Source organism: Ovis aries, chromosome 3 (genome assembly GCF_016772045.2).
Source record: "Ovis aries strain OAR_USU_Benz2616 breed Rambouillet chromosome 3, ARS-UI_Ramb_v3.0, whole genome shotgun sequence".
NCBI classification, from domain to species: Eukaryota; Metazoa; Chordata; class Mammalia; order Artiodactyla; family Bovidae; genus Ovis; species Ovis aries.
This window is the reverse complement of record NC_056056.1, coordinates 209,470,411-209,494,966: the sequence shown is the minus strand read 5'-3', so window position 1 is coordinate 209,494,966 and position 24,556 is coordinate 209,470,411. Positions and strand designations below refer to the sequence as shown.

The following is a 24,556-nucleotide window of genomic DNA, read 5'->3' as shown; positions in this document are numbered from 1 at the left end:
AAGCGTATCTCTGTCTGCAGAAGTAACAGGCACCCTCCCCAGTGGGCTTCTGCTCCCAACCCTCACAGAGACACACCTGCGCTAGAAGCAGAAAGGAAGAGAGACCCAGGCTGGGAGGTAAGAGGCACAGACCAGGCTTCGTTCCTTTCTGAGGGTCAGGGAGGGCAGGGGAGCGAGGCAGGAGATGCGCTGGCGTCACAGGTCTTGCCCAGAGCTCTGGCCACCTTCTCTGGCATTTCCCGAGCCACACTCTCCCCCTGGAAATGTGAGCTTGCAGAAGCCAAGAGACTCTGCCATGCTTCTCTTCACAGCCCCGCTGCACACAGTTCAGTTCCCGGGGCGGAAGGGTGTTGACTCGGATTTGGAGATCAGAGAAGAAATGGGCGTTTGAGGGCCCTGGGCTGAAAAAGGCCACTGGTCATGGGGAGTAGAGGAGATAAAGACAAGGAGAGGGGAAAAGAGGGGAAAAAAAGAGGAAAGAAGAAATGGGAGGGACATAGAAAGAACCCACAAATATTACAGAGGGAGGAGGCCCAGGAAAAAGAAAGGAAAAGAGAAAACAATATAAAAGCAAGAGAAAAAGGAGTAGAACCTGGTCTAGAGACATTTCTCTCCTCAAATTAATTTTCCCAATGACTCGCTCACCAAAAACTCACACCAGAAATCATATTTGCAGCATTTCATAAGCCATATGACTGGTGTAGCCTCCTTCGACTCTCAGTTGATGTTTCTACACTTTTGTTTGCTTTCCGTGCCTTTCTAGTATTTTTGAACAGTGTATCTAAAGACACTTCTACTTTAGCTTTAAAATGATTAATGAGATGATTGAAAGCTAAAATTCTGAGAAAGGGGTGAAACCGAGCTCCTGGGTATGACATGTGGTAAAAGGGAGAGAGACGTATTTTTAGGCCACTATGTCATTAGAAAAATTGGTTCTAAGAAATCAGTGTTAGGTGTCTCAGCTGCTCTAGAAAAGGAGGCTGGTGGGGGGGTTAGAGAAGGACCTGCAGACCCTCCCTGAGCTGGGTGAGGGGTGTGTGGGGGACACACAGGAGGTGATGCCTCTTGAGCAGAATGCTCCGAAGGACCCCAGCCTCCCTCCTCCATGTCCTCAGACCTCTCCTCTCTCCTGAGGCCTCCTTGGCCTCCAGCCCTGTCCCCCAGGGTGTCCACTGTCCTCTCATTCTGGCCGGATTCTGTGTGTGTGTGTGTGGATGGGGGCCTCCTCTCTATAGTCAGATCCCTCAGAAGAGAAAGGCCCCATTGTCACTCACTCAAAAACATTGCGCTCTAGGTGGGACAGCTCTTCCTGAATGTCCTGCCCTTTCGGGGTGGGCTTTTTGGGGTGCAGGGCTAAGAGCAGAGCCTGATGCCGGGGAGGTCCGCGCACTGCGTTTTTGACAATTTCTTGCTGTGTAGAGTCTGGGCTGGAACAAAATGGCCGCCCTCCTCACCGCAGAAGAAGGGGTTCCCAGAGGACTGTGAGATGTCTCCCTCCTTCAGTGTGGGGGCCCTCAGGCAGAAGCCCACCTGAGATAAGACTCTCTCCCATCAACCAGTTCTGGGCAGAAGCCCCATAGCCCTTGGACCCTGATCCTAGCCCTGGCATGGCATCAAGGAGTTGGGTAGACAAGGGCCTGGCCGCTTTAGAGCTTCAGTGAGTCTTGGTTGAGTGACATGCCTTTGATGAGGGTGGGTGTGTGGAGGGGCCAGGCAAGGACTGGGGTTTGTGGGCTCCTTGGCTGAGGTCGGCTCTGCACCTCTCCGGGGATCGTGGAAGGAGAGGGGGCGCTCCGTTCCCCCCCCATGTGGGCGGCGGAGGCAAAGGAGAGGATGGTGGAGGTTTGCAGCCACCGAACCACAAGGGTCCCTTCGAGGGACCATGTCTCTAGGAAGTTACATTCGCACAAAGCTGGAGCTCAGCAGACGGGGCGCGTGCAATAGGGGGCACATCCGCGGCGGGCTGGAGGGGGCTGATGGGGGCTGTGCGGAGGAGATAAAAGTGCCTGCGGGACCACAGACTGTCACTGCGGTGGGGCTGTGCCCTCTTCCCCCCAGCCCCGAGCCTCGCTTCTCAGCCGTGCCCCGGGTAGGGGGCGGCTGGGCTCCGAGGGCAAGCAGCGCAGTTGCCTTCTTGGCTTCTCCTTGCCTCTCTTTCGGTGTCCTGCTCCAGGCCTGTGTCTTGTGTCTCAGAGTCTCCTTCTTTCCCTCCGCCCTACCTCGTTTGTGCTACGCCGGGCCTTGTGTGTGAGGCATTGTGTGTGATCGTGGATTGTGTGAATGTAGCTGCTGCTTTAATGAGCTAATCTGGGTCCCTCCCTGCCTTTCTCTTTCCCTCCCATCCTCCCATCATCCTCCCTTGGGACTTCTGTGTGTTCCTCCGAGGAATCTGTCCTTTTTCTTTGTCCACCCCGCAGCCATCTCCCTGGCATCTATCCTGGGCCCCAGGCTGTAGGGGCCCTTCACACAGGAGTTTGTGGAGACTGCGACCCTCCACCCGGAGGCCAGGATGCTGGTTTCCAGGCCAGGAGGGACGGGAGCTTAGTGGCTGCTGGAGAGAGAAGGGATTCTGAGGGAGAAGAAGCAAGGGGCCCCGCAGGCAAGCCAGGAGAGCTAGAACTGCCTCCTAGCAGAGGAGGAGAGACAGACACAGGGAGCTGAAGGTAGAGGTGAGGGGAAGCACAGACGCGAGCAGAGAAACGGAGAGAGAGAGGAGCCAAGGCCTCGGGGACCAGTGGGCCCTCCCGCCGGCCTCAGGAGCCTGCGGTGTACACTGTACAGGATGCTACTGTACCGGGGCAGAGTGCTTCTGGGGAGGCTGAGGATGTGGGGATCAAAGGCCAGCTCTCTGGGGCGGCAGCGGAAGCCCCAGGCATCAAAGCAAACAGCATCTGGAAACCCAGAACCTCCTCCACCGACCAAGTTGAGCCCTGGGCTGGTGGGTTGGGGCAACACAGGAATCTAGGAGTGGGAAGTGGGCCTTGCACTGAGGCCAGGATCACGGAGTGGGGAGGAAAAGTTGACCACACCTGGGGAGGGACAGGAATGTCCCTAGTCTTGCTCAGGCGTCTAAGCTGACTCTGAACCTCAGGGAAGGGCATCTCACATGGAGACTCCCTCATTCTCTGCTCACCCAGGACACGGTGAGTCTAGGATGGGCGGACAGTGGGACCTACTTTCAGATGTGAGAGTGCCCCGCTCTACTCTCTCACCCCAGCCTCCTGATGTGTGGTCCCAGGACAACTAGTAAACAACTTCACCCGTGACCTAGCCTCCTTCTTCCTTTCCTGGAAACCTCCTCCTTTTTTTTTTTTTTAAAGATTTATTTATTTTTTGGCTGTGGTGTGTCTTTGTTGCCACATGCAGGCTTTCTCGAGCTGCGGTGCGTAGGTTTCTTACTGTGGTGGCTTCTCGTTGCAGAGTTTGGGCTCTAGACGTGGGCTCAGAAGTTGTTGCGCACAGGCTTAGTTGCTCCGCGACACATGGACTCTTTCCGGACCAGGGACCAAACCGTGTCCTGTGCATTGCAAGGCAGATTTTTAACCACTGGACCACCAGGGAAGCCCCCAAAATGTCCTTCTTGACCACTTATCTTCCTATTTCCCTTGTTTTAAAAAAAAAATTCGAGCAAGATCCTACCAGGCATTAGCCCCTGAGTAGTTCCTCTTTCAGGCAGATGAAGCAACATCAGGTTGGCCCTTTCCTCTTCAGGACTCTGCCCGCTGCTTTGGCATCTGGTGCCTCAACACTTCTTGAAGAGGAGGCTTCCCCGGCCCGAACCTCACTAGGAGGGTCAAGCCCTTAGCATGCATTCAAGTGCTGCCTCCTCATCATGGGTCAGTGGCCAATAGGAAATGGAGTCCATTGCAGATGATTCAAGACCACCTGCAGAAAGAGGTGTTGAGGCACCAGATGCCAAAGCAGCGGGCAGAGTCCTGAAGGGAAAAGGGCCAACCTGGTGTTTCTGGAACCCAGTGAGGGCTTGAGTTGCTCTTAGGGGGCCACCTGGAAGGAGCTATGGTCATCATGGGAAGGAAAGGGCAAGGGAGGGAATACAGCTGATGCCAGAAAATATGCCCTGAGCCAGGAGAGAACAAGGATAAAACACCCCAACCTCTCTCCCCAGCCCTCTCATCTCTTGTGGGTGCTCCCCATCGGCCAACCCCAACCAGGAGCTGAAGGGCGAGGGAGCCTGGGTGACACAGTGTATAAGGTGTGCAGTGGGCAGCCTCCTTGTGGAGAGCAGGGCAGAGAGCATGGAGAATGCCTGGGGGTCGGGGGTGTGCGCTTCCCTGCTGGTCAAGTGATTAACACTCTGTGCTTCCAATGCAGGGGGCGCAGGTTTGATCCCTGATCGGGAACTAAGGTCCTACATGCTTCGTGGTGTGGTCAAAAAATTTTAAAAATGAAAGAAGGTGGAGGAAGTGGAAGGGAGGTTCAAGAGGGAGGGGACATATGTATACCTATGGCTGATTCATGTTGATGTATGGCAGAAACCAACACAACACTGTAAAGCTATTATCCTCCAATTAAAAATAAATTAATTTTAAAAGAAAAGAGAATACTTGAGAGGACCTGCACAAGAGTAGGCTGTGTGGATGGGGATGACTTGGCTTCATTCAGGCCAGGTTTGGGTGTGTACAGACACTTTTTAGTAACAGAATTACCATGTTGAGTCCAGAAAAAAGTAATCAGTGATTTCCCCTCTCTGTTCAATTAAATTTGGTTTAAATTAACCAAACACATCCCAAGTCCCTTCTCTGTGCTCCAGAATGGAGCCAGCGGTGGCCAGATGATGGCTGGACCATCATCTCTAGCCTAGAGATCAAGTTGGTGAAGGAAAGTTGTTATTCAGTTGCCCAGTTGTGTCCAACTCTTTGCAACCCCTTGGACTGCAGCATGCCAGGTTTCCCTGTCCCTCATCATCTCCTGGAGTTTGCCCAAGTTCATGTCCATTGGATTGGTGATACCATCCAGCTATCTCATCCTCTGACATCCTCTTCTCCTCCTGCCCTCAATCTTTCCCAGCATCAGGGTCTTTTCCAGTGAGTTGGCTGTTCGCATCAGGTGGCCAAAGTATTGGAGCTTCAGCTTCAACATCAGTCCTTCCGGTGAATATTCAGGTTGATCTCCCTTAAGATTGACGGTTGGTGGAGGAAAGGCAGGAACTGAAACTACAGTAGAAGGTGGGATGTGCCCATAAGGGGGTCAGAGTGGGAGTTCAGAGCAGACAGCTCACTGAAAGGTGGTCCCCAGCAGAGAGAAAGACCAGGCTGGGGTGGGGCTGGGGGGAGAAAAGTAGGTCTGGATACACAAGCTGCGTGCCAGGTGTGTGCTGACAGCCCCCAAGGCTGTCACTGCTCTGAGGCCTGCCCTCAATCTGGGGCCAAATTCAAAGATACTTAAAAAAAAAATTTGAAGTACAGTTGATTTACAGTGTTGTGTTAGTTCCTGGCGTACAGCAAAGTGATTCAGTTATATATACTATACTCTTTTTCATATTCTTTTACATTATGATTTATTACAGGATATTGAATATAGTTCCCTGTGCTATACAGTAGGACCTTGTTGTTTATCCATCCTGTATGTAATAGTTTGCCTCCGCTAGTCTCCCAGACTTCTAGTCCAAGCCTCCACCACCCCCTCAAAGACACTTGAGCCTGGTGCCGCCTGCCTGCGAGGCACTGTCTGGTGGCCTTCCTTTGGCTCTACTTCCTCCGTGTCATCTGGTCCCCTTACCATCTGACTGAGCTTCCTAAAGCTCTCAAAGACCTTGTCACATCTGCTCCAAAATGAGCAGCGGCTCCCAGCACCCTGCAGAGCCAAGCCCTAACTCTCTGGCCTGCCCAGCAAGTTTCAAGATCAGGCTCCACTCCCCAAGACTTCGCTCCACAGCCACATGCCCCCCCATTGCCCCCGACTCTGCAGACTGTGGTGGGGTGCCCTCCCCTTTCCTTTCCAGCTGTCTCGGGGTTGTCAGACTTGAGTGTGCAGCAGTCCCCCAGAGGGCTGTGAACACAGACGGCTGCACCCAACCCCAGCTCCCGATCCTGGAGGTCTAGGGTGGGCCCCAGAGGTTGCCTGTCTCACAAGTTCTCGGGTGATCACACATGGGGAATCACTGCTCCAACCCAGTGGCGCCCATTCCTCCAGGTCCATGCAGAGCCCTTCTGCGACCCTCTCCCCCACGGCCCTGTCTGTCTTCCAAGCCCACAGAAACTCCGGAGTATTGCCTTTTTGCTTGTCCCACTCAGAGGCCTTCTAGGGAATCACCCTCTGCCCTTTCCCTGACTGCATCCCTCATACTGAATCAGACCCCAGGTCCTGGGGGTTTTCTTTCAGAGCTCCTCCCTTAAGTCTGTCTCTCTGAGTTCAGGCCTCATCTTTTCCCACCAGGATTCTTGCAATCCTGCCTCCCATGCTTGACCTCCTCCAGGTCCTCTTCTGCTCAGCAGCTGGAGGGATCCATCCTGTAAGTCTACTCCTGTCCTCTAAGTAAAGCTCCCTCGAGCGCCCAGGGTCACAGCATTGCGGGACCTTCATGACCTGGCCTGACTCCCTAGTCTCAGTTCCTACTAATTTGCCACCTTCTCTGAGAATTCTTTTCTTCTTTTTTAAAAACTTTACTTCATACCAAAAGCTGTTCACTCATTTTATTTTGTAATTCATTGATTGATTAATTAAGTTTTGGTTGTGCTGGGTCTTCGTTGCTGGGCACAGACTTTCTCTAGTTGCAACGAGTGGGGGCTACTCTCTAGCTCCGGTGTGAGGGCTTCTCATTCTGGTGGCTTCTCTTGTTGTGGAGTGCAGGCTGTAGGACACGTGGTCTTCAGTAGCCATAGCATGTGGGCTCAGTGGTTGCAGCTCCCAGGCTCAATAACTGTGGCACAGGGCTTAGTTGCTCCCTGGCATGTGGAATCTTCCTAGACCAAGGATTGAACCCATGTTCCTTGCCTTGGCAGGCGGATTTTTAACCATTGGACCATGAGGGAAGTCTTTTGAGAATCCTTTTCTGATTCCCCCTGGCAAAGAACCCACCCCTGGCCCAGGCACAGCATGCGTGGCATGTAACCCATGGGTGTCTTCTTCAGAGGCCTGCACGTCTAGGTTCCCGCCTGGCTGTCTAGGTCATGAAGGGGACCCAGCCAGATGAACGCCTGCTAACTGCTGACTGGTGTCTCCCCCAGGCCGAAGGCTCAGGTCCTTGCCTGCCTCAGCAAAGCCACAATGGGCCCGGGGACCTCTCTTAGGCACCTGTTCTTGGTGCTGCAACTGGGTGAGTGCTCAGACTTGGGGTCTGGGTGCAGGTGGCTTGGGAGGAGGGGCTGGTTGGGGAATGCCAGGTAGGGGATGGGGCAACCACAGCCTCAAGGCCTGACTCCCCTGTTTTTCCACCTAGTGATGCTCCCGGCTGGCACTCAGGGAAAAGCAGTGGTGCTGGGTAAGGCAGGAGGCCAGGCAGAGCTGCCCTGCCAGGCTTCCCAGAAGAAGAACATAGTCTTCAGCTGGAAAGATTCTTCCCAGTCCAAGATTCTGGGGAGTCATAACTCCTTCTTGCACAAAGGTAGGTGGACCCTGCTCCCTGTTTAGAGAAGAGAGCCCTGGGGAATGAACACCCCGGTGGCAGGGCCCAGCTCCTAGTAAACTCTGGGGTTCTGGAGGGTTCTGCCATCAGCCAGAGTCTCAGGGACTCCCCAAGTCCGGAACCACCCTTTGCCAGCTACTGGCGGGCTGGGGAATGGCTTCTGGTGGTCTACTATAATTTCATTATTTTAATATTGATGACCTTATTTTAATGGATAGTAGAAAAATAGTTATCATACGAAACCCATGATTTCATGAATATTGTTGTTACAGACCAATGATGATACTTTGTTTACTTCCATTAAGAGCAACAGAATGTTTCTCCCTAGCTTTTTCAAAAATAATGTATTTATTTTTGAATGTCCTGGGCCTTCACTGCCACTTGGGCTTTTCTCTAGTTGTGGCGAGCGGGGGCTACTCTCTAGTTCATGCGTGTGGACTTCTCATCTCAGAGGCTTCTCTTGCTGCGAAGCGCAGTCTCTAGGCAAGGGCTTCGTGTGTGGCATGTGGGCTCCTGAGCTCAGGCTCAGCAGTTGTGGCACACGGGCTTAGCTGCTTCTCGGCATGTGGGATCTTTCCCCACCAGGAATTGAGCACATGTCCCTTGCGCTGGCAGGCAGATTCTTATCCACTGCGCCGTCAGGGAAGTCTTTTTCTAGCTTCCAAAGCGGAAAGAATTAAGATTTCAAAACTTCTTAGGAACATTAATTTGCAACCTTATTTTTTCACGTAAATTTTACCCTCATGCTCCTGTTTAAGTAACTCTTCTTTCTTCTGGGTATGGCTTCTAATATTCAATACATTATTGAATGGGAGAAAGTCATAGAGTCAAAAGTAGAAAAATGCCACCGGTGTGAAATGTATTTATTCTTTGTAAGTTTATTTGATTTATTATTGTTTTCATTTCACTGCTTATTTTTTTTAACATTTTCTCTTAATTCAAATGTATATAGAAGTTGAATAAATATATAATGAACCTCTGTGTATCTCTCTCAGGTTTAACAATGATCAATTCATGACCAATGTTGGTTCATATAACTGAATCACTTTGCTGTACACCTGAAACATTGTAAATCAACTATATTTTGATTTAAAAACACATCTATTATATCATCATCAATGCTTTAAAATTAATTCCTTTATGACAAAAATATCCAGTGTTCAAATTTTCCCAAATGCCTCATAATATTATTTTTCCATCTGGTCTATTTGAATCAGAATTCAAATAAAAATTCATGGATGGTATTTTCTTGATATGACCTTTGAATCTCTTTGAATTTATACATTTACTCTCCTTTTTCTGCCCCCTATTGCAACTGATATTTGAAGAAACCAGGCAATTGCCCTATAAGTTTTACATTGTGGTAGCATTCAACATGTTCCTCTGTCCCTTAAATCTCCTAGAAATGGTGATTAGATCTAGAGACATGATCAAGTTTATGTTCATTTTTTCTCTCAGTGACTTATTTAATAGCTGTACTCCATATTACAAGGCATTATAGCCCCATCTTTTTTTAAAATTGAACTATAGCCTCACTTGCGGTGTTGTGTTAGTTGCTGGTGTATAGCAAAGAGATTCAGTTATATCTATGCACTATTCCTCCCCCTTTGGCAACCATAAGTTTGTTTTCTTTGTCTGTGAATCTGTTTCTGTTTTGTAAATAGGTTTATTTGTATCGTATTTTAGATTTCACATATGTGTGATATATGATCGTTGTCTCTCTCTTTCTGACTTACTTTACTTAGTATGACAATCTCTAAGTCCATCCATGTTGCTGCAAATAGCATTATTTCATTCTTTCTTATGGTTGAGTAATATTCCATTATATATACCTTCTCTATCCATTCCTCTGTTGATGGACATTTAGGTTGCTTCCATGTGTTGGCCATTGCAAATAGTGCTGCTATGGACACTGAGGTGCACACGTTTGATCTTTTGACAAGATCGTTTTATAGATGGTGTTTTATATTACCAATTTCATCACATTAGGAGGCATGCAATATTTATTGCTTCTTTTGGACTATTAATACAAAACAATCAGCGGCTCAAGTTTAGTTTATTTATTTGTGCTTCCTAGGTGGCGTTAGTGGTAAAGAATCCACCTGCTAATGCAGGAGACTTGCAGGAGACTTGGGTTCGATTCTTGGGTTGGGAAGACCCCCGAAGTAAGAAAGGCCAACCCACTCCAGTATTCTTGCCTACAGAATCCCATGAACAGAGGAGCCTGGCGGGTTACAGTCTATGGGGTTACAAAGGATTGGACACAACTGAGCAACTAAGTCATTAAGAGATATTAATAAATTGAATTATTAAGAAGCGTTGGCAAGAATACACAGAAGAACTATACAAAAAAGATCTTAATGACCCAGGTCACCACGGTAGTGTAACCACTCACCTAGAGCCAGACATCCTGGAGTGTGAAGTTAAGTGTACCTTAGGAAGCATCACTATGAACAAAGCTAGTGAAGGTGTTGGAATTCCAGCTGAGCTATTTCAAATCCTAAAAGATGATGCTGTGAAAGTGCTGCACTCGATATGCCAGCAAATTTGGAAAACTCAGCAGCGGCCACAGGATTGGAAAAGGTCAGTGTTTATTCCAATCCCAAAGGAAGGCAATGCCAAAGAATGTTCAAACTACAGCATAATTGCATTCATCTCATACACCAGCAAAGTAATTCTCATAATTCTGCAAGTCAGGCTTCAACAGTACATGAACCATGAACTTCCAGATGTTCAAGCTGGATTTAGAAAAGGCAGAGGAACCAGAGATCAAATTGCCAACATCTGTTGGATCATCGAAAATTAAGAAAGTTCCAGAAAAACATCTACTATAGTGTGGTCAATAAAATCAACTTTATTGACTACACTAAAGCCTTTGACTGTGTGGATCACAACAAACTGGAAAATTCTTAAAGAGATAGGAGTATCAGACCACTTTACCTGCCTCCTGAGAAATCTGCATGCAGGTCAAGAAGCAACAATTAGAACTGGACATGGACTGGCTCCAAATTGGGAAAGGAATACACCAAGGCTGTATACTGTCACTCTGTTTATTTAACTTATATGCAGAGTACATCATGTGAAATGCCAGGCTGGATGAAGCACAAGCTGGAATCAAGACTGCCAGGGGAAATATCAATAACCTCAGATATGCAGATGACACCACCTTAAGAAAGTGAAGAAGAACTAAAGAACCTCTTGAGGAAAGTGGAAGAGGAGAGTGAAAAAGTTGGCTTAAACTCAACATTCAAAAAACTAAGATCATGGCATCTGGTCCCAATACTTCATGGCAAATAGAAGAGAAAAAATGGAAACAGTGACAAACATTATTTTCTTGGGCTCCAAAATCATTGCAGATGGTGACTGCAGCCAGGAAGTTAAAAAATGCTCCTTGGAAGAAAAGCTTTGACCAAACTACACAGCATAATAAAAAACAGAGACGTTACTTTGCTGACAAAGGTCCGTCTAATCAGAGTTATGGTTTTTCCAGCATCCATGTATGGATGTGAGAGTTGGACTATAAAGAAAGCTGAGCACGAAAGAATTGATGGTTTTGAACTGTGGTATTGGAGAATACTCCTAAGAGTCCCTTGGACTGCAAGGAGATCAAATCAGTCAATCCTAAGAGAAATCAGTCCTGAATATTCATTGGAAGGACTGATGTTGAAACTGAAACTCCAATACTTTGGCCACCTGATGCGAAGAGCTGACTCATTGGTAAAGATCCTGATTCTGGGAAAGATTGAAGGCAGAAGGAGATGGGGATGACAGAGGATGGGATGGTTGGATGGCATCACTGACTTGATGGACATGAGTTTGAGCAACCTCTGGGAGTTGGTGATGGACAGGGAAGCCTGCTGTGCTGCAGTCTATGGGGCAGCAAAGATTCAGACACAACTAAGAGAATGAACTGAACTGAGCTGAGCTGGATGACACACAGTGACGATAAATCTCCCTCTTACTCCTGATCCCCTGTTACTTGGTTCCCTTCCCCAGAGGCAACTGTTTTCATCAGTTTCTATGTTTCCTTCAGGAGATGAACTAGGATTTAGACTAAGCAGAGTTCTTAGACTAGATACCAATGCACAGTCCATAAAAAGAAAAATGGATATATTGATCTTTTTTTATTTTTATGTTTTGGCGTACTCCACTCGTCTTGCTGGGTCTTAGTTCTCCAACCAGGGATAGAACCAGTGCCCCCTGAGGTGGAAGTGCCAAGTCCTAACCACTGGACTTGCAGGGAATTCCTGACACGTTGGTCTTGACCAAAATAAAAAAAAAACTTTGCTCTGCAAAACACTCTATTGAGAAGAGGAAAATTGTCTTAATTTATAAAATATGAGAAAATATATTCAAACTACATATCCAACAGAGACTAGTATCTAGAAGATGAACACAACTCTCAAAATTCAATACCAAAAACACCCCAAACAATCCAATTAGAAAATAAGCAAAAGACATGAAGAGATATTTCACCAAAGAGGACATAGAGATGGCAAACAAACACATGAAGATGTGTTCATCGTCATTAGTCATCAGGGAAATGCCAATTAAAATCACAGTGAGATATCACCACACACATATCAGAATGGCCAAAATTTAAACAAAAAAAAAAAAAGGTAACATCCAGTGCTGGTGAGGGTGCAGACACTGGTTACTCTTACATTGCTGGTGGGAGTATAAAATGGTACAGCTGCTCTAGAGAACAGTTCAGCAATTTTTAAAAAATTTATTTACTTATTTTTGACTGTGCTGGGTCTTCATTCCTCCTCAGGATTTTCTTTAGTTTCAGGGAGTGAGGGCTACTCTCTAGCTGCAGTGTCTAAGCTTCTCATGGTGGTGGCCTCTCCTGTTGGGTAGCAAGGGCTCTAGGACCTGGGGACTTCAGTAGTTGTGGTTCCTGGTCTCTAGAGCACCGGCTCAGTAGTGGTAGCACACAAGCTTCGTTGCTCCATGGAATGTGGGATCTTCCTGGACCAGGGATCAGACCTGTGTCTCTTGCATTGGCAGGCAGATTCTTTACCACTGAGCTACCAGAGAAGCCCTGGAAATTTCTTTAGAAAGCTTAACCTCCAACAACCTAGCAGTTGTACTCCTAGACATTTACCCCTTAGAGAAAGAAAGACTTATGATCACACAGAAATCTGTGTAAAATTGTTGACAGCAGCTTTATTAGTAGTAGCCAACAACTAGAAATAACCTAGATGTCCTTTAATGGGTGAATGGTTGTATGCATGCTATGGATTGTTTTTCAGCAGTAAAAAGAAAGAATTATAGTTTTGGACCACAACCTAGATGACTCTCCAGAGGATTATGCTGTATGGGAAAAAAAAAAAAAGCCAATCCCACAAAGTAACATACTATATAATTTCATTTATATAACATTCTCAGAATGACAAATTATAGAACTGGAGAACATAGTGATTGCCAGGAGTCAGGGCGAAGGGGTCTGGGAGGGAAGAGGATTTGGCTAGAAAAGGATAACATCTTTATAGTGCTAGAAATGTTCTGCATCTTGAATTGTGTCAATGCCAATATCCTGGCAGCGATACTGTGCTATATAGTTTTGCAAGCTGTTACCTTTGGGGTGAGCTGGGTCAAGGATATTCCAGATATTTCTGCGCTATTTCTTATGGTTGCATGATTTTCTCAGAAGAAAATGTTTAAAGAATCATCAGAGTAAAATGATTAGCTTTCATAATGTCAAAACAAAACAAACAGAATGAAGACGCTCCACACACACACACACACACACACACACACACACTTAGAAGGATGTCAAGCACATTTTGTTAAGTGGAAAGTAAGCAATGTATGCATCAATAATAGAGTCCCATTTTAATTTAAAAATTCAATGTGGGGGCTTCCCTGATGGTCCAGTGGCTAAGACTCAGTGTTCCCAATGCAAGGGGCCTGGGTTTGATCTCTGGTCAGGGAACTAGATCCCCCATATGGCAACTAAGACCCAGTGTAGCCAAATTAATATTAAATAAAAATAGATACCAAAAAAAAGGAAAATTCAATGTGTGTAAATATGTATCCACACAAACAGAAAAAAAAGGCATGAAGAAATCCACACTAAGTTGTTTGCAGTAGTATTGAGGGTGGGCAAGGAAGGAGAGAAATGTTGAGTCCGTAAGTCTGTATAATTTTTGTAGTTCAAATAACTAACTGAAAAAGTAAAGATGATCTTAACACAACTTTAAAAAAGTATATTATGAATATTTTCCATTTCATTGAAAATTATTTATAAATGTCATTTGTAGTGCTTACCTAATAATCATCAAGTTAGTATGCTCTAGTATGCAGCCATTATCTTTTCATCTAATCTTGCACCTTATTAAGAACACTGTAATTATTGTTTTTGTACTTACATTTTGGCTTGAATTTTAAACTTATTAAGGATAAAGTTCTAGAAATGAAATTAAGGATATGAGCTTTAAAAAAAAAAAAAAGCTGGTGTATACAGCCAGACTGCTTCCAGAAAGGTTCTATCCGTTTACAGTAAGTCTAGATAATAGTGCCACTGTGTGTGTCTCTCACTGGAGCCCTTGCTGGCACTGAATACCAATATTTAAAACCTTCTCTCTTTTATTTTTTGCTAATTTTGAGAGTTGAAAAACATATCCTCGTTTTAATTTGCATTTCTATGATCGCCTGTGAGCCTGAAACACTGTGCTCCTTTCTAAAAATTCTCACCTCTTTTGTGTCGATGTCTTTGTTCTGTTCTTCAGATCTGAACTTCTTCCAGAATGGCCTTCCTTCCCAACTTCCTGATCTCTGACAACAGCAGGATCCCTCTCCTGACTGCTCCCAGTTTCTGAACCAGAGTTGATTTTTGGCCCCCTACTTCAATCCCTGATTTCCCCTCAGTCCCTGCCTAGGGCCATTCCTTCCTGTGGAAGTGTTCTTCCGTTTCACCTTCTGTGTTCTCATGGGAACGTCTCATTAGCCAAGGCCACCTACCCCGCCCCTGGGTTACAGTGGGCGCTTCCTGGCAATTCCCTTTGCTGCTGGTCTGCCCTACTTCGCTTCTCTTCCTCCTACTGCCGCGCTGATTCCCAATACAATGCCAGTCACACCCTATTCCACTAGGCTAAGCCTGGAAGAGCCTCTGCCAGAGGTTCATTCCCTCAGTATGGGTCCCCGCAGCTCCTCAGCCGGACACCTCACACCCAGGTATTGTCCTCACTGCTTTGAGGCGGCTGCCTGTGTGACTGTCCTGGAACTTTACCCCCTTCCTAGACATTCTTGCTGCAACACTTTCCTCTAGCTTACTTCTTTTTTTTTTTTAAAGAAAAATATTTATTTATTTGGCTGTACCAGGTCTTAGTTGCAGCATGCAGGATCTTTAGTCTTTGTCTGGCCTGTGGGATCTTGAGTTGAGGCAGGCAGAATCTTACTTTAGTTGAGGCAGGATCTTTAGCTGAGGCATGTGAACTCTTAGTTGTGTCCTGTGGGACCAATTCCCCGACTAGGGATCTAACCCAGGCCCCCAGCACTAGGAGTGTGGAGTCTTAGCCACCAAATCACCAGGGAAGTCCCCTGCCTACTCTTCTTCTAAGGCTTTGTTCTGTACTGGTCTCCTCCAAGAACTGATCCCAGACTCTCTCACAGTCTTAGAACTTTCACAAAGTAGAATCGCTTTTACAAAGTATAGAACAGTCTGGACAAGGGGGTCTTGATTGGACCCAGAAGAGCTTTTAACAGGGAAGCAAGGAGGACAAGTTATTTTAGTGAAAGGGTGTTAGATTGCATTTGTAACCAGCTGAGTTTTGGGGTGATGAACATCCAGATGAAGTCATTCCTTGGGCCATTGGAAACGTGGGCCCAGGAGGAAGGCGAGAGGTCGGGGCTGGGAGTTATCTTCTGAGCGGACAGGGGATGCAGCGGAAGTTTTTTTTTTTTAATATTCATTTTTATTTATTTGTCTGTGCCAGGTCTTAACTGTGGCATGTTGGATCTGGTTCCCTGACCAGGGATTGAACTTCCTGCGTTGGGAGCTCAGAGTCTTAGCCACTGGCCCACCAGAGAAGTTCCTCAACAGACTGAATTTTAATTCTGGCTCCACCACTTACTGGAGTCAAAATTCAATCTTAGAATTGAAAAAGGCATAAACTGAAAAGCTCTCCCACACCTGTCTCATGGGGTTCACGTCCTCTCCCCAGGGACAACAAAGGTGACCATTTCCTTGTGTTCACCTCTACAAATATTTGTTCGTTTATAAGATAGATAGATAGACAGATATTATAGGTAGATAGATGATAAATAACTTTCCCCCTCCTTTTCAAACAGTGGTAGCTTTGAAAATATCTTGCTTTATTCAGTTAACAGTGTTTCTTAGATATTATTCCATCTCAGAATATAAACAGCCTCCTCATTCTTCTCTTATAGCATTCCACTGAAAGGGTGAAGTCTAACTTATTCAACCTCTCCTTTCATGGTGGACATTTTGTTCTGTATGTGCATTTGTAATTCTGGGAGTATTATAAATTACCTTCCAGGGGGATGGATAAATTGGGAGATTGGGATTGACATATACACACTATTATATATAAAACAGATAACTAAGAAGGACCTACTGCATAGCACAGGGAACTCTACTCAACACCCTGTAATGACCTGTATGGAAAAAGAATTTTTAAAAAGAGTGGCTGTATGTATACATATAGCTGAATCACTTTGCTGTACAGCAGAAATTAACATAGCATTTTAAAATCAACTATACTTCAATAAAAACTTGAAAAAATAAGAACAAAACAAATAACTTTCCAAAGAAATTGCACTGGTTTGTGTTCCTGCCAATAATGGGTAAGCAAGAGTTTGGACAACTACTTAATTTCTCTGAACCTCTGTTTCCTTATCTGCAAGATAAGCAAAACGGTACCTATTTCTCAGACTTGTGACAATTACCTGAGATGATGTGTGTAAAGTGTTGGCCTGTAGGAGCTGGTGGAGCTTCCCAGGTGGCTCAGTGGTAAAGAATCCACCTGCCAATGCAGGAGACTCAGGAGACATGGGTTAGATCCCTGGGTAGGAAAGATCTCCTGGAGGACGGAATAGCAACCCACTCCAGTATTCTTGCCTGGAGAATCCCATGGACCTCTAGAGGAGCCTGGTGGGCTACAGTCCATGGAGTCGCAAAGAGTCAAACATGACTGAAGTGACTTAGCGTGCGCACATGTAGAGGCTGATACTCTCTAAGGGAGGTTACGATTTTATTTGGGGTTAGGGAGATGCTGTCCTGGCCAGGTAAAGGAATGTGTTTGGACCTCCTCACCAGTCTAGGGTTCTCAGATAGGACCAGGGCAGATTCTATCAGAGATCAGCAACTCAGATCAGAAGAGTCGTGGGCACCACCCTTGCCAGGGATGCATTGGCTCCAGGGTACCCCAACCTCCTCCATACGGGATCTGCTCCCAGGTAACACTGAACTGAGCCATCGAGTGGAATCCAAAAAAAACCTGTGGGACCAAGGATCCTTTCCTCTGATCATCAAGAACCTCCAAGTAACTGACTCGGGGACTTATACCTGTGAAGTGGATAGCAAGAAGCTCGAGGTGGAACTGAAGGTGTTCGGACGTGAGTGGGGTAGCCTGGGACCTCAGCCAATTTCCCTTCCTCCTTGATTCGCATCCCTGCACCCAAACCAGGGCCTGAGCTGCTGGCATTTCAACAGTCTGAAGACAGATCAGACAGGCCGCTGTGTCTTCTCAGTGCCTCCTCAGGCCTTGGGTCAGGCAAGCAGAGACAGAGACCTGGGGTTGAGCGGGAGGTGCAGGGGTGGCAAGGCAGGAGACAGAGGGAGGAGAGAGAGAGACAAGGAAGAGAGCAGAGTGGGAGGGGAGAGAAAACCCTGCCTTGGGCTGGAGGTGGACAGAAGGGAGATGTTGGAACAAGGGTAACTGCAGATTCTCAGATGGCTCAGTGGTAGAGAATCTGCCTATCAATGCAGGAGACGCAGGTTTGATCCCTGGATCAGAAAGATCCCCTGGAGAAGGAAATGGCAACCCACTCCAGTGTTCTTGCCTGGGAAATCCATGGACAGAGAAGCTTGGCGGGCTACAGTCCATGGGGTCCCAAAGAGTCAGACACAACTTAGCGACTGAAAGAACAAACGGACCACAGAGCAATACCCGAGGCTTCCTGGCTTCTTCTCTTCTCCTTGGGGAGATGGGGTGTGTGTGTGTGTGTGTGTGTGTGTGTGTGTGACACAGTTCGCCTGCTCTCCTCACAGTGACTGCCAGCTCGGACACCCGCGTGCTGCTGGGACAGAGCCTGACCTTGACTTTGGAGAGTCCCTCTGGGAGCAACCCTTCTGTGCAGTGGAAGGGTCCAGGGAATAATAGGAAGGAAGAACTCAAGAGCCTGTCACTGGCCCAGGTGGGGCTGCAGGACAGTGGTACCTGGACGTGCACTATCTCCCAGAGCCAGCAGACACTGGAGATCAAAATACCCATCGTGGTGCTGGGTAAGAGGGGCTCCTCCCTCCCCCGCAGGCACCCCCTGCCTGCCAGACCTTCCTCTGCCCTCACTGCTCTGCTCTGGGGGGTCTGGTTTAGGGGGAAGGGGAGGCTGAAGCCAGGATCCCCTGGAGCAGAAGTCTGCCCTAAGGGACACACTGGCCCTCTCTTCTTCACAAGCCATCCTTGAGGGAGTGGACACGGAAGAAAAAAGGGATGGGGGTGTAAGGATGTCAGGGACCCCAGAGACCCAAGAGGAAGCCCCAGAGGAGGGCTGTCAAGGGCGTCTGTCTTCTTGGTTGCCTCAGCTTCCCCCTCCCACCAAGTTACGAGTCTACTAACTCAGAGATGCTCACAGCAACAAGCCAGCCCTGATGAAACTCCATGTTGCAGGTTCAGAGTCCTGAGTAGGCACTGGGAAGGAAAAAAAAAAAAGCCCAGAGGGCAGGTGCTCCCCCAGACCCTGTGACACACAGGAGGGTAGCATGGTGATGAAGTTCATGGACTCTGTCTGAAATCCTGGCTCTGACTTGACTGTGTGGCCCTGAGCAGGTCACTGGAACTCTCTGTGCCTTGGTTTCTGCATCTGCAAAATGGGAATGAACTAACCTACCTTGTTGTGTCATGAGGACAAGTAACGTATGAAGTGCCCTTAGAACAGCGCCTGGCACGTAGTCAGCCAGTGTCTGCGCTTACCTGGAGAAGGGTGATGAATGTTGTACCCATGTGGTACGGGCCAGATGCCCTCTGTGCTCCGGGATCCTGAGGAAGGAGAGGACCCCTGTGGCTGGGCTGTTCTAGGAGGGCTTCTCCGGGGAGGGGGCGCTGCTGTGGCACCTCCCTGGGGTGCAGAGCAGAGAGAGGAGAGGAGATATAGAATGGAATTGAAGGGCTTGAGTGGCAGCCCAAGTGTTTGGACTCACCTGGCCCCCTTTCCTGCGCCTGCCTCGCCCTGTATGGACCCAGGTTCTCTCCCTCCCCCTCCAGCCTTCCAGAAGGCCCCCGAAACAGTCTATGTGAAGGAGGGGGAGCAGGCGGAGTTTTCCTTCCCACTCACCTTCGAGGATGAAAATCTGAGTGGGGAGCTGACTTGGCAGCAGGCAAACAAGGATTCTTCCTCCCAATCCTGGGTCACCTTCACCCTGAGGAACAGAGAGGTGAAGGTGAACAAGACTCACAAGGACGTCAAGCTCCATATGGGGGAGAGGCTACCGCTGCGTCTCACTCTGCAGCGGACTTTGCCTCAGTACGCGGGTTCTGGAACCCTGACCCTGGATCTCACCAAGGGGAAGCTGCATCAGAAAGTGAACCTCGTGGTGATGACAGGTGAGGAGCTAGGCTGAGACAGCAAGGGTGGGGTCAAGGGCCAAGGGACCTGGCTCAGGGCTCCTCTAAGTCACGACAGACCATTCAAGAGAGTGCCTAGGCCCTGGATGCCTGATGGAGCCCATCAAGGGCCCTCTGGTTTGGGGAAATTTTTTTTAAAAAATGTGGCTCTGCTGGGTTCATTGTGGCACGCAGGGTTTCTCTAATTGAGGCACAAGGACTTCTCTTGCGGAGCATGCGCTCTAGAGCATTGCACGTCAGTCATTGCAGCTCGAAGGGTTTAGTTGCGCTGCCGCATGTGGGATCTTAGTTCCCTGACCAGGGATCCAGCCTGAGTCCCCTGCACTGGGAGGCAGACTCTGAAGTCCCTGGGGGGAAGTCCCTGGGGGTATGCCCCTGGGGGTTGGTTTTGAGCTGAGGTTGGAATCCTCTGTCCCTCCCTGACATCCATGAGCAGGCCTAGGGTGAGCTCCACTAGAACTCCCCAGGGCCTCACTGAGAACCAGGCTGTAGTTCTGCCTGTGCTGGGACCCTCTCAGACCCCGACTAAGCCCCTCCCCTCTGTGGGTCATTTCTGTCCTAAGGAGGATAACAATATCACAGTGATGGTGACAATGTCAGGTGTCATACTGAGTGCTTCCCTCCTTATCTCCTTAATTACCATAATAACATCACCAATAATAATGGCTTAGATTGGGTGTTTCATACATGCCAGGCCCCCATTCAAGAGCTCTATGCGTATCTTTCCATTTAACAATTGTGTGGGGGTCTCTCTGGTGGCCCACGTGGTAAAGAATCTGCGTGCAATGCAGGAGACCTGGGTTTGATCTTGGGTGGGGAAGATCCCCTGGAGAAGGGAATGGCAACCCACTTCAGTATTCTTGCCTGGAGAATCCCATGGACAGAGGAGCCTAGTGGGCTACAGTCCATGGGGTCACAAAAAGTCAGTCACCACTGAGTGACTAACACTTCAGGTTGGTAAGTAGCTTGTTCAGGGACTCACAGATCCTAAGCAGCTGGGCTAGGTTTCAAATCTAAGACTGTTGGACCTCAGAAGCTGTGCTTCCTCCATTATAACTGAATGAGAATGCGCTCTGAGAGGCTAGCAGAGTGGTGCTGATGTAAAGCATCATCGTCATCATCGTCGAATTCCTGGAGGTCCAGGGTCCCAGTCTCAGGCTTTTGTCCCTCTACAGTGACTAAGTCCCCAAATAGTCTGACCTGTGAGGTGCTGGGGCCCAGCCCCCCAAGGCTGACCCTGAACTTGAAGCTGGGGAACCAGAGTATGAAGAGCTCAAATCAGCCAAAGGTGGTGACAGAGCTGGAACCCAAGGCTGGGATGTGGCAGTGTCTGCTGAGTGACCAGGGCAAAGTCCTGCTGGAATCCAAGATCGAGGGTGAGTCAGGGTCCATGTTCCATGGCCTAACCCCGAGCCCCTGCCTCCTCAGCTGGGGGAGCCTCCCAGGGCTGGTGGAGACCTACCCAGCCTCCCAGGTGTTCTGAGATGGGTAGGGTGGTAGGTGAGGTGCCTAGGACACAGGGATGATGAGGTGAAGTGGGGCGTGGCCCTGGGCTCTTGTAGTCCTATAAGTTCCCACTTCCCTGAGGTCTACCACCCAGGAGCGGGGCTCACCTGACCAAGAGCCCCCCTTCCTGGCTCCTCTTCAGACCCAGAGATACATGCACACCCAAACATACAGACATTTGTGAGCATAGCAAGGGTGGGGACTGTTGGTCTAGCTCCCCAGAAAGCAGTAGTATCTAACCTTAAAACCCCTTCCCCAAGGGAGCTTTGGGGTAGAAAGGATACATGTATATCTATAGCTGAGTTCCTTGCTCTTCACCTGAAACTGTCACAACAATGTCTTTTTTAAATTTTATTTTTAAACACTAAAAAATAAAATGTTAAAAAAAAATCCTTCCCCAGCCTTTCCCTTTCAGTCCTGGTGGCCCCTAAGAGGCCCATGTATCCTGCCTGGCTCTCTCATCGAAAGGACCAGACCTAAGTGTGGCTGGGCAGTGAGGCCCTCTCTCCTGGTCCCCCTGGTGTACCCTTGCCCTGACAGTGGGTAGGGAGCTGAGCACGCCTCTCTCTGTCTTGCAGTCTTGCCGTCAGAGTTCATCCAGGCCTGGCCGAAGCTCCTGCCCATGGTGTTGGGGGGAATCGCAGGCCTAGCGCTTCTCACTGGCTCCTGCATCTTCTGTGTTAAATGCTGGCACCGCAGGGTGAGTGAGCCCTCCCTGACGTCCTCGCGCCCCCACGGGGCACTCAAGACCCTGAGGCCTGTCCGCCACGAAGGTGTCCCATGTCTATGACCTGCTTCTCCTCTGGCTCCCTCTGCCCACCGCTCCCTCCCTCACTGCCGGCTGGGCCCCATCCCAGATCCCATGAGGAGGGAGAGAAGGGAAGGCGCAGAGTCAATTCTGGGACAGATGGCCTCCTCAGCCACAGCCCTGGCCTCTCCCCTCCCACCTTTCCCCTCCCCCCCCGCCCCCCCCCCGTGCCTCCCCTCCAAGGGGCAGCTCCCTTTCAGAGGCCCGGGGCCCTCACGACTAGCCTCCTTCTCCCTGGACAGCGCCAGGCAGAACGGATGTCTCAAATCAAGAGGCTCCTCAGTGAGAAGAAGACCTGCCAGTGCCCCCAGTAAGGAACTGGGAGGGTGGAGGAGCGGGAGGGGAGGAGACACAGGCTAGAGGGAGGCGGTGCAGAGGAGAGAAGCGGGTGGGGATGGCCCAGGAGGCAGGAAGCAGGCAGGGGGATGGAGGACCAGGTGAGGGGCAGGGGGCCCAGGGTGGGGCTGGAAGCCGGCCCTGCGCTGGAAGAGAAAAGCAGGCTCTGGGAACCACAGAGGGCCTGGAAAGCAAAGGGCTGGGAGGCACAGACTTGTTCCTCTTATTCTTCATCCCTCCAGCCGGCTCCAGAAGACCCACAGTCTCACCTGAGGCACTGACCAGGAGGAGTTTCTCACCTGCAACCTCCCCACCAGGCTCCGCCGCCCCCCAACCCTACCTCCGCTGCATCTCCTATTGGGCCCCTGGGCCTGGGGACCAGATGAATGTAGCTGGGGCCTGTGGCCACCTCCCGCCCTTCTGGTCGAGGGGGCCTGGGGTCTGCTCTTCCAGATGCTCTCCTCCTCTTCCTCGTTTTCTTTCTACTTCAGCCCTAACCCTTCTCTGACGACTTCTCTCTTGACTCTCTCCCTCACCACTGGCTCGGATCCCGGGCAGCACGAGGGACCAGCCCAGCCTGGCCTGGAGGGTGAGGCTGGGTGTCTGCGGCACGAAGCTCAAGACTGTCACTGTACGGGGAGAGGACCCTGGGACCAGAAAGGGCAGGGACTAGCCCAGGATCACACAGCTAGTCAAGGACAGATTCAGATCCAAAGGTTCCTCCTGACTGCCAGCCAGCAGCATTTTATTCTGCCTGCATCTCACTCTGCCTTGGCAGAACCACAGACTCACATCCTGACCTGGGCACAAACAGGCACCCTGGGCACACTTGTGCCCAGACATGATTCCTTATCACCTCAGCAGCACGGCTGTGTTTACAAACCAGTTCCTTTGTTTGTCTATAGGCTTCCCTGGTGGCTCAGACGCTAGAGAATCTGCTTGCCAGCGCAGGAGACCTCGGTTTGATCCCTGGGTTGGGAAGATCCCCGGAGAAGAAAATGGCAACCCACTCCAGTATTCTTGCCTGGAGAATCCCACAGACAGAGGAGCCTGGCGGGCTACTATCCATGGGGTTGCAAAGAGTCGGACACAACTGACTAATAATGTCTATTTCAGCCTCATGAAAATCCTGCAAGGCTGGGTAGTGACAGGACCGAGACTAGCATCTCCAGTTTATAGACCAGAAACAGAAGGCAGAGAGGGGCAAGATTGCTTAGCTTCATACAGCTAGTATGTGGACTAGCCCAGGTCTCTTGACTGCTAGCTCCACTGCTATCTCTTGAATAGAGGGACAGATACCATGCAGGTCTCTGCAGCTGGCTGGTCACAGATGTCCCTTGTCCCTCCATGGGAGCCTTTCCTGGCAGGGAGTTTGCCTCAGAGAATTCAGGATCAGGCAGGAGGGCCTCCCTGCCTAGAATCCCTCCTTGGTCTCCTGCTGGCTGCAGAATCCTGTTACCAGGGAACAAAACCTGTAGTTCTCCTAATCAGGGCACAGGCCCTGTGGGAGAGAGTGTCCAGTGACCGCAACTCACCTTCTCAGAACCTTCTGGAAAGTGAATTTTGCCCAGGGGGAGTGGTGGGGAGCTGGCTGGAAACTGAACCCTCTGAGGGCAACTCCTGTGAAGGGTGATACCCCTGGGCCTTAGTCTCCCCACCCTGCACCCCCTTCTTCCTTCTTCCAAATGACTCAGGATACAGAAAATCTCAGGGTTACAAGTTTTCTTCTTCTTCCTCTTCTTGATCCATTTCTCTCAGGATCCCCAGCCTTCTCTGCCCCACTCTCCTCCCTTCCCTTTCTCATCACCTCCCGCAATCCCTACCCTTTTCCCTTCTTTTCTTTCCAATTTGCCTCTTTCAGGAAGAACACCCAGCTGTCGCCAGGGGTCCCAAAGGCTTGCTTGTATTCCTGACCTGTCCCCACCCCTGCCTCCCTGAGCTGAGAGAAAAAATACAAGAGACTTAACTTTAAGGAAGATGCTCTTCATTTGTGTGTGTGTGTGTGTGTGTGTGTGTGAGAGAGAGAGAGACAGAGACAGAGAGAGGGGTTGGGGAGACACTGTGTGCCAAGTCTCTTCAGTCATGTCCGACTCTTTGCGACCCCATGGACTGTAGCCCACCAGGCTCCTCTGTCCATGGGATTCTCCAGGCAAGAATACTGGAGTGGGCTGCCATGCCCTCCTCCAGGGGATCTTCCCGACCCAAGGATGGAGGGGGAGGCGGAGTGGACTCTTTCCTGGGGATCTGGAATCTTCTGATCTGTGGGGTCAGACCCAGAGGACAGGTTGCCAAGTTTGCCCCCAAGAAGCAGATCAAGTTTCCCTGGGGAGGGAAATATCCCCTGGAGGTGGTTAGCCGCCTCCCTACTCCGAAGGGCCCTGAGTGTGCGCGTGTATGTGTTCTACTGAAGGGGAGAGACTGCAGGGACCATGTGTGCGTGTGCCACGTGAGAAACTGTGATGTGTGCGTGAGAACTGTGTGTGTCCCCCACACAAGTGTGAGTTTGTGTTC

The 24,556-nt window shown here is 49.4% G+C and overlaps 1 protein-coding gene across 3 annotated transcripts; it reads left to right on the top strand.

The window, feature by feature from the left end:
• On the top strand, positions 1-24,017 carry CD4 (CD4 molecule). 3 transcript variants are annotated; one of them, XM_027965769.2, is made up of 10 exons: positions 1-117; positions 7,188-7,276; positions 7,400-7,564; positions 17,009-17,167; positions 17,823-18,056; positions 19,036-19,374; positions 20,571-20,771; positions 21,480-21,601; positions 21,952-22,019; positions 22,288-24,017. In XM_027965769.2, the coding sequence occupies exons 2-10, from the start codon at positions 7,228-7,230 to the stop codon at positions 22,316-22,318; spliced, it is 1,368 nt and encodes a 455-aa protein (XP_027821570.1). In that variant the 5' UTR covers positions 1-117; positions 7,188-7,227; the 3' UTR covers positions 22,319-24,017. The 3 variants fall into 3 exon arrangements, with proteins under 3 accessions (XP_027821570.1, XP_042101168.1, NP_001123374.1); XM_042245234.1 differs by lacking the exon at positions 17,009-17,167; NM_001129902.1 differs by lacking the exon at positions 1-117 and having other exon boundaries at positions 7,228-7,276; positions 22,288-22,318.
• Positions 24,018-24,556: the final 539 nt, after the last annotated feature.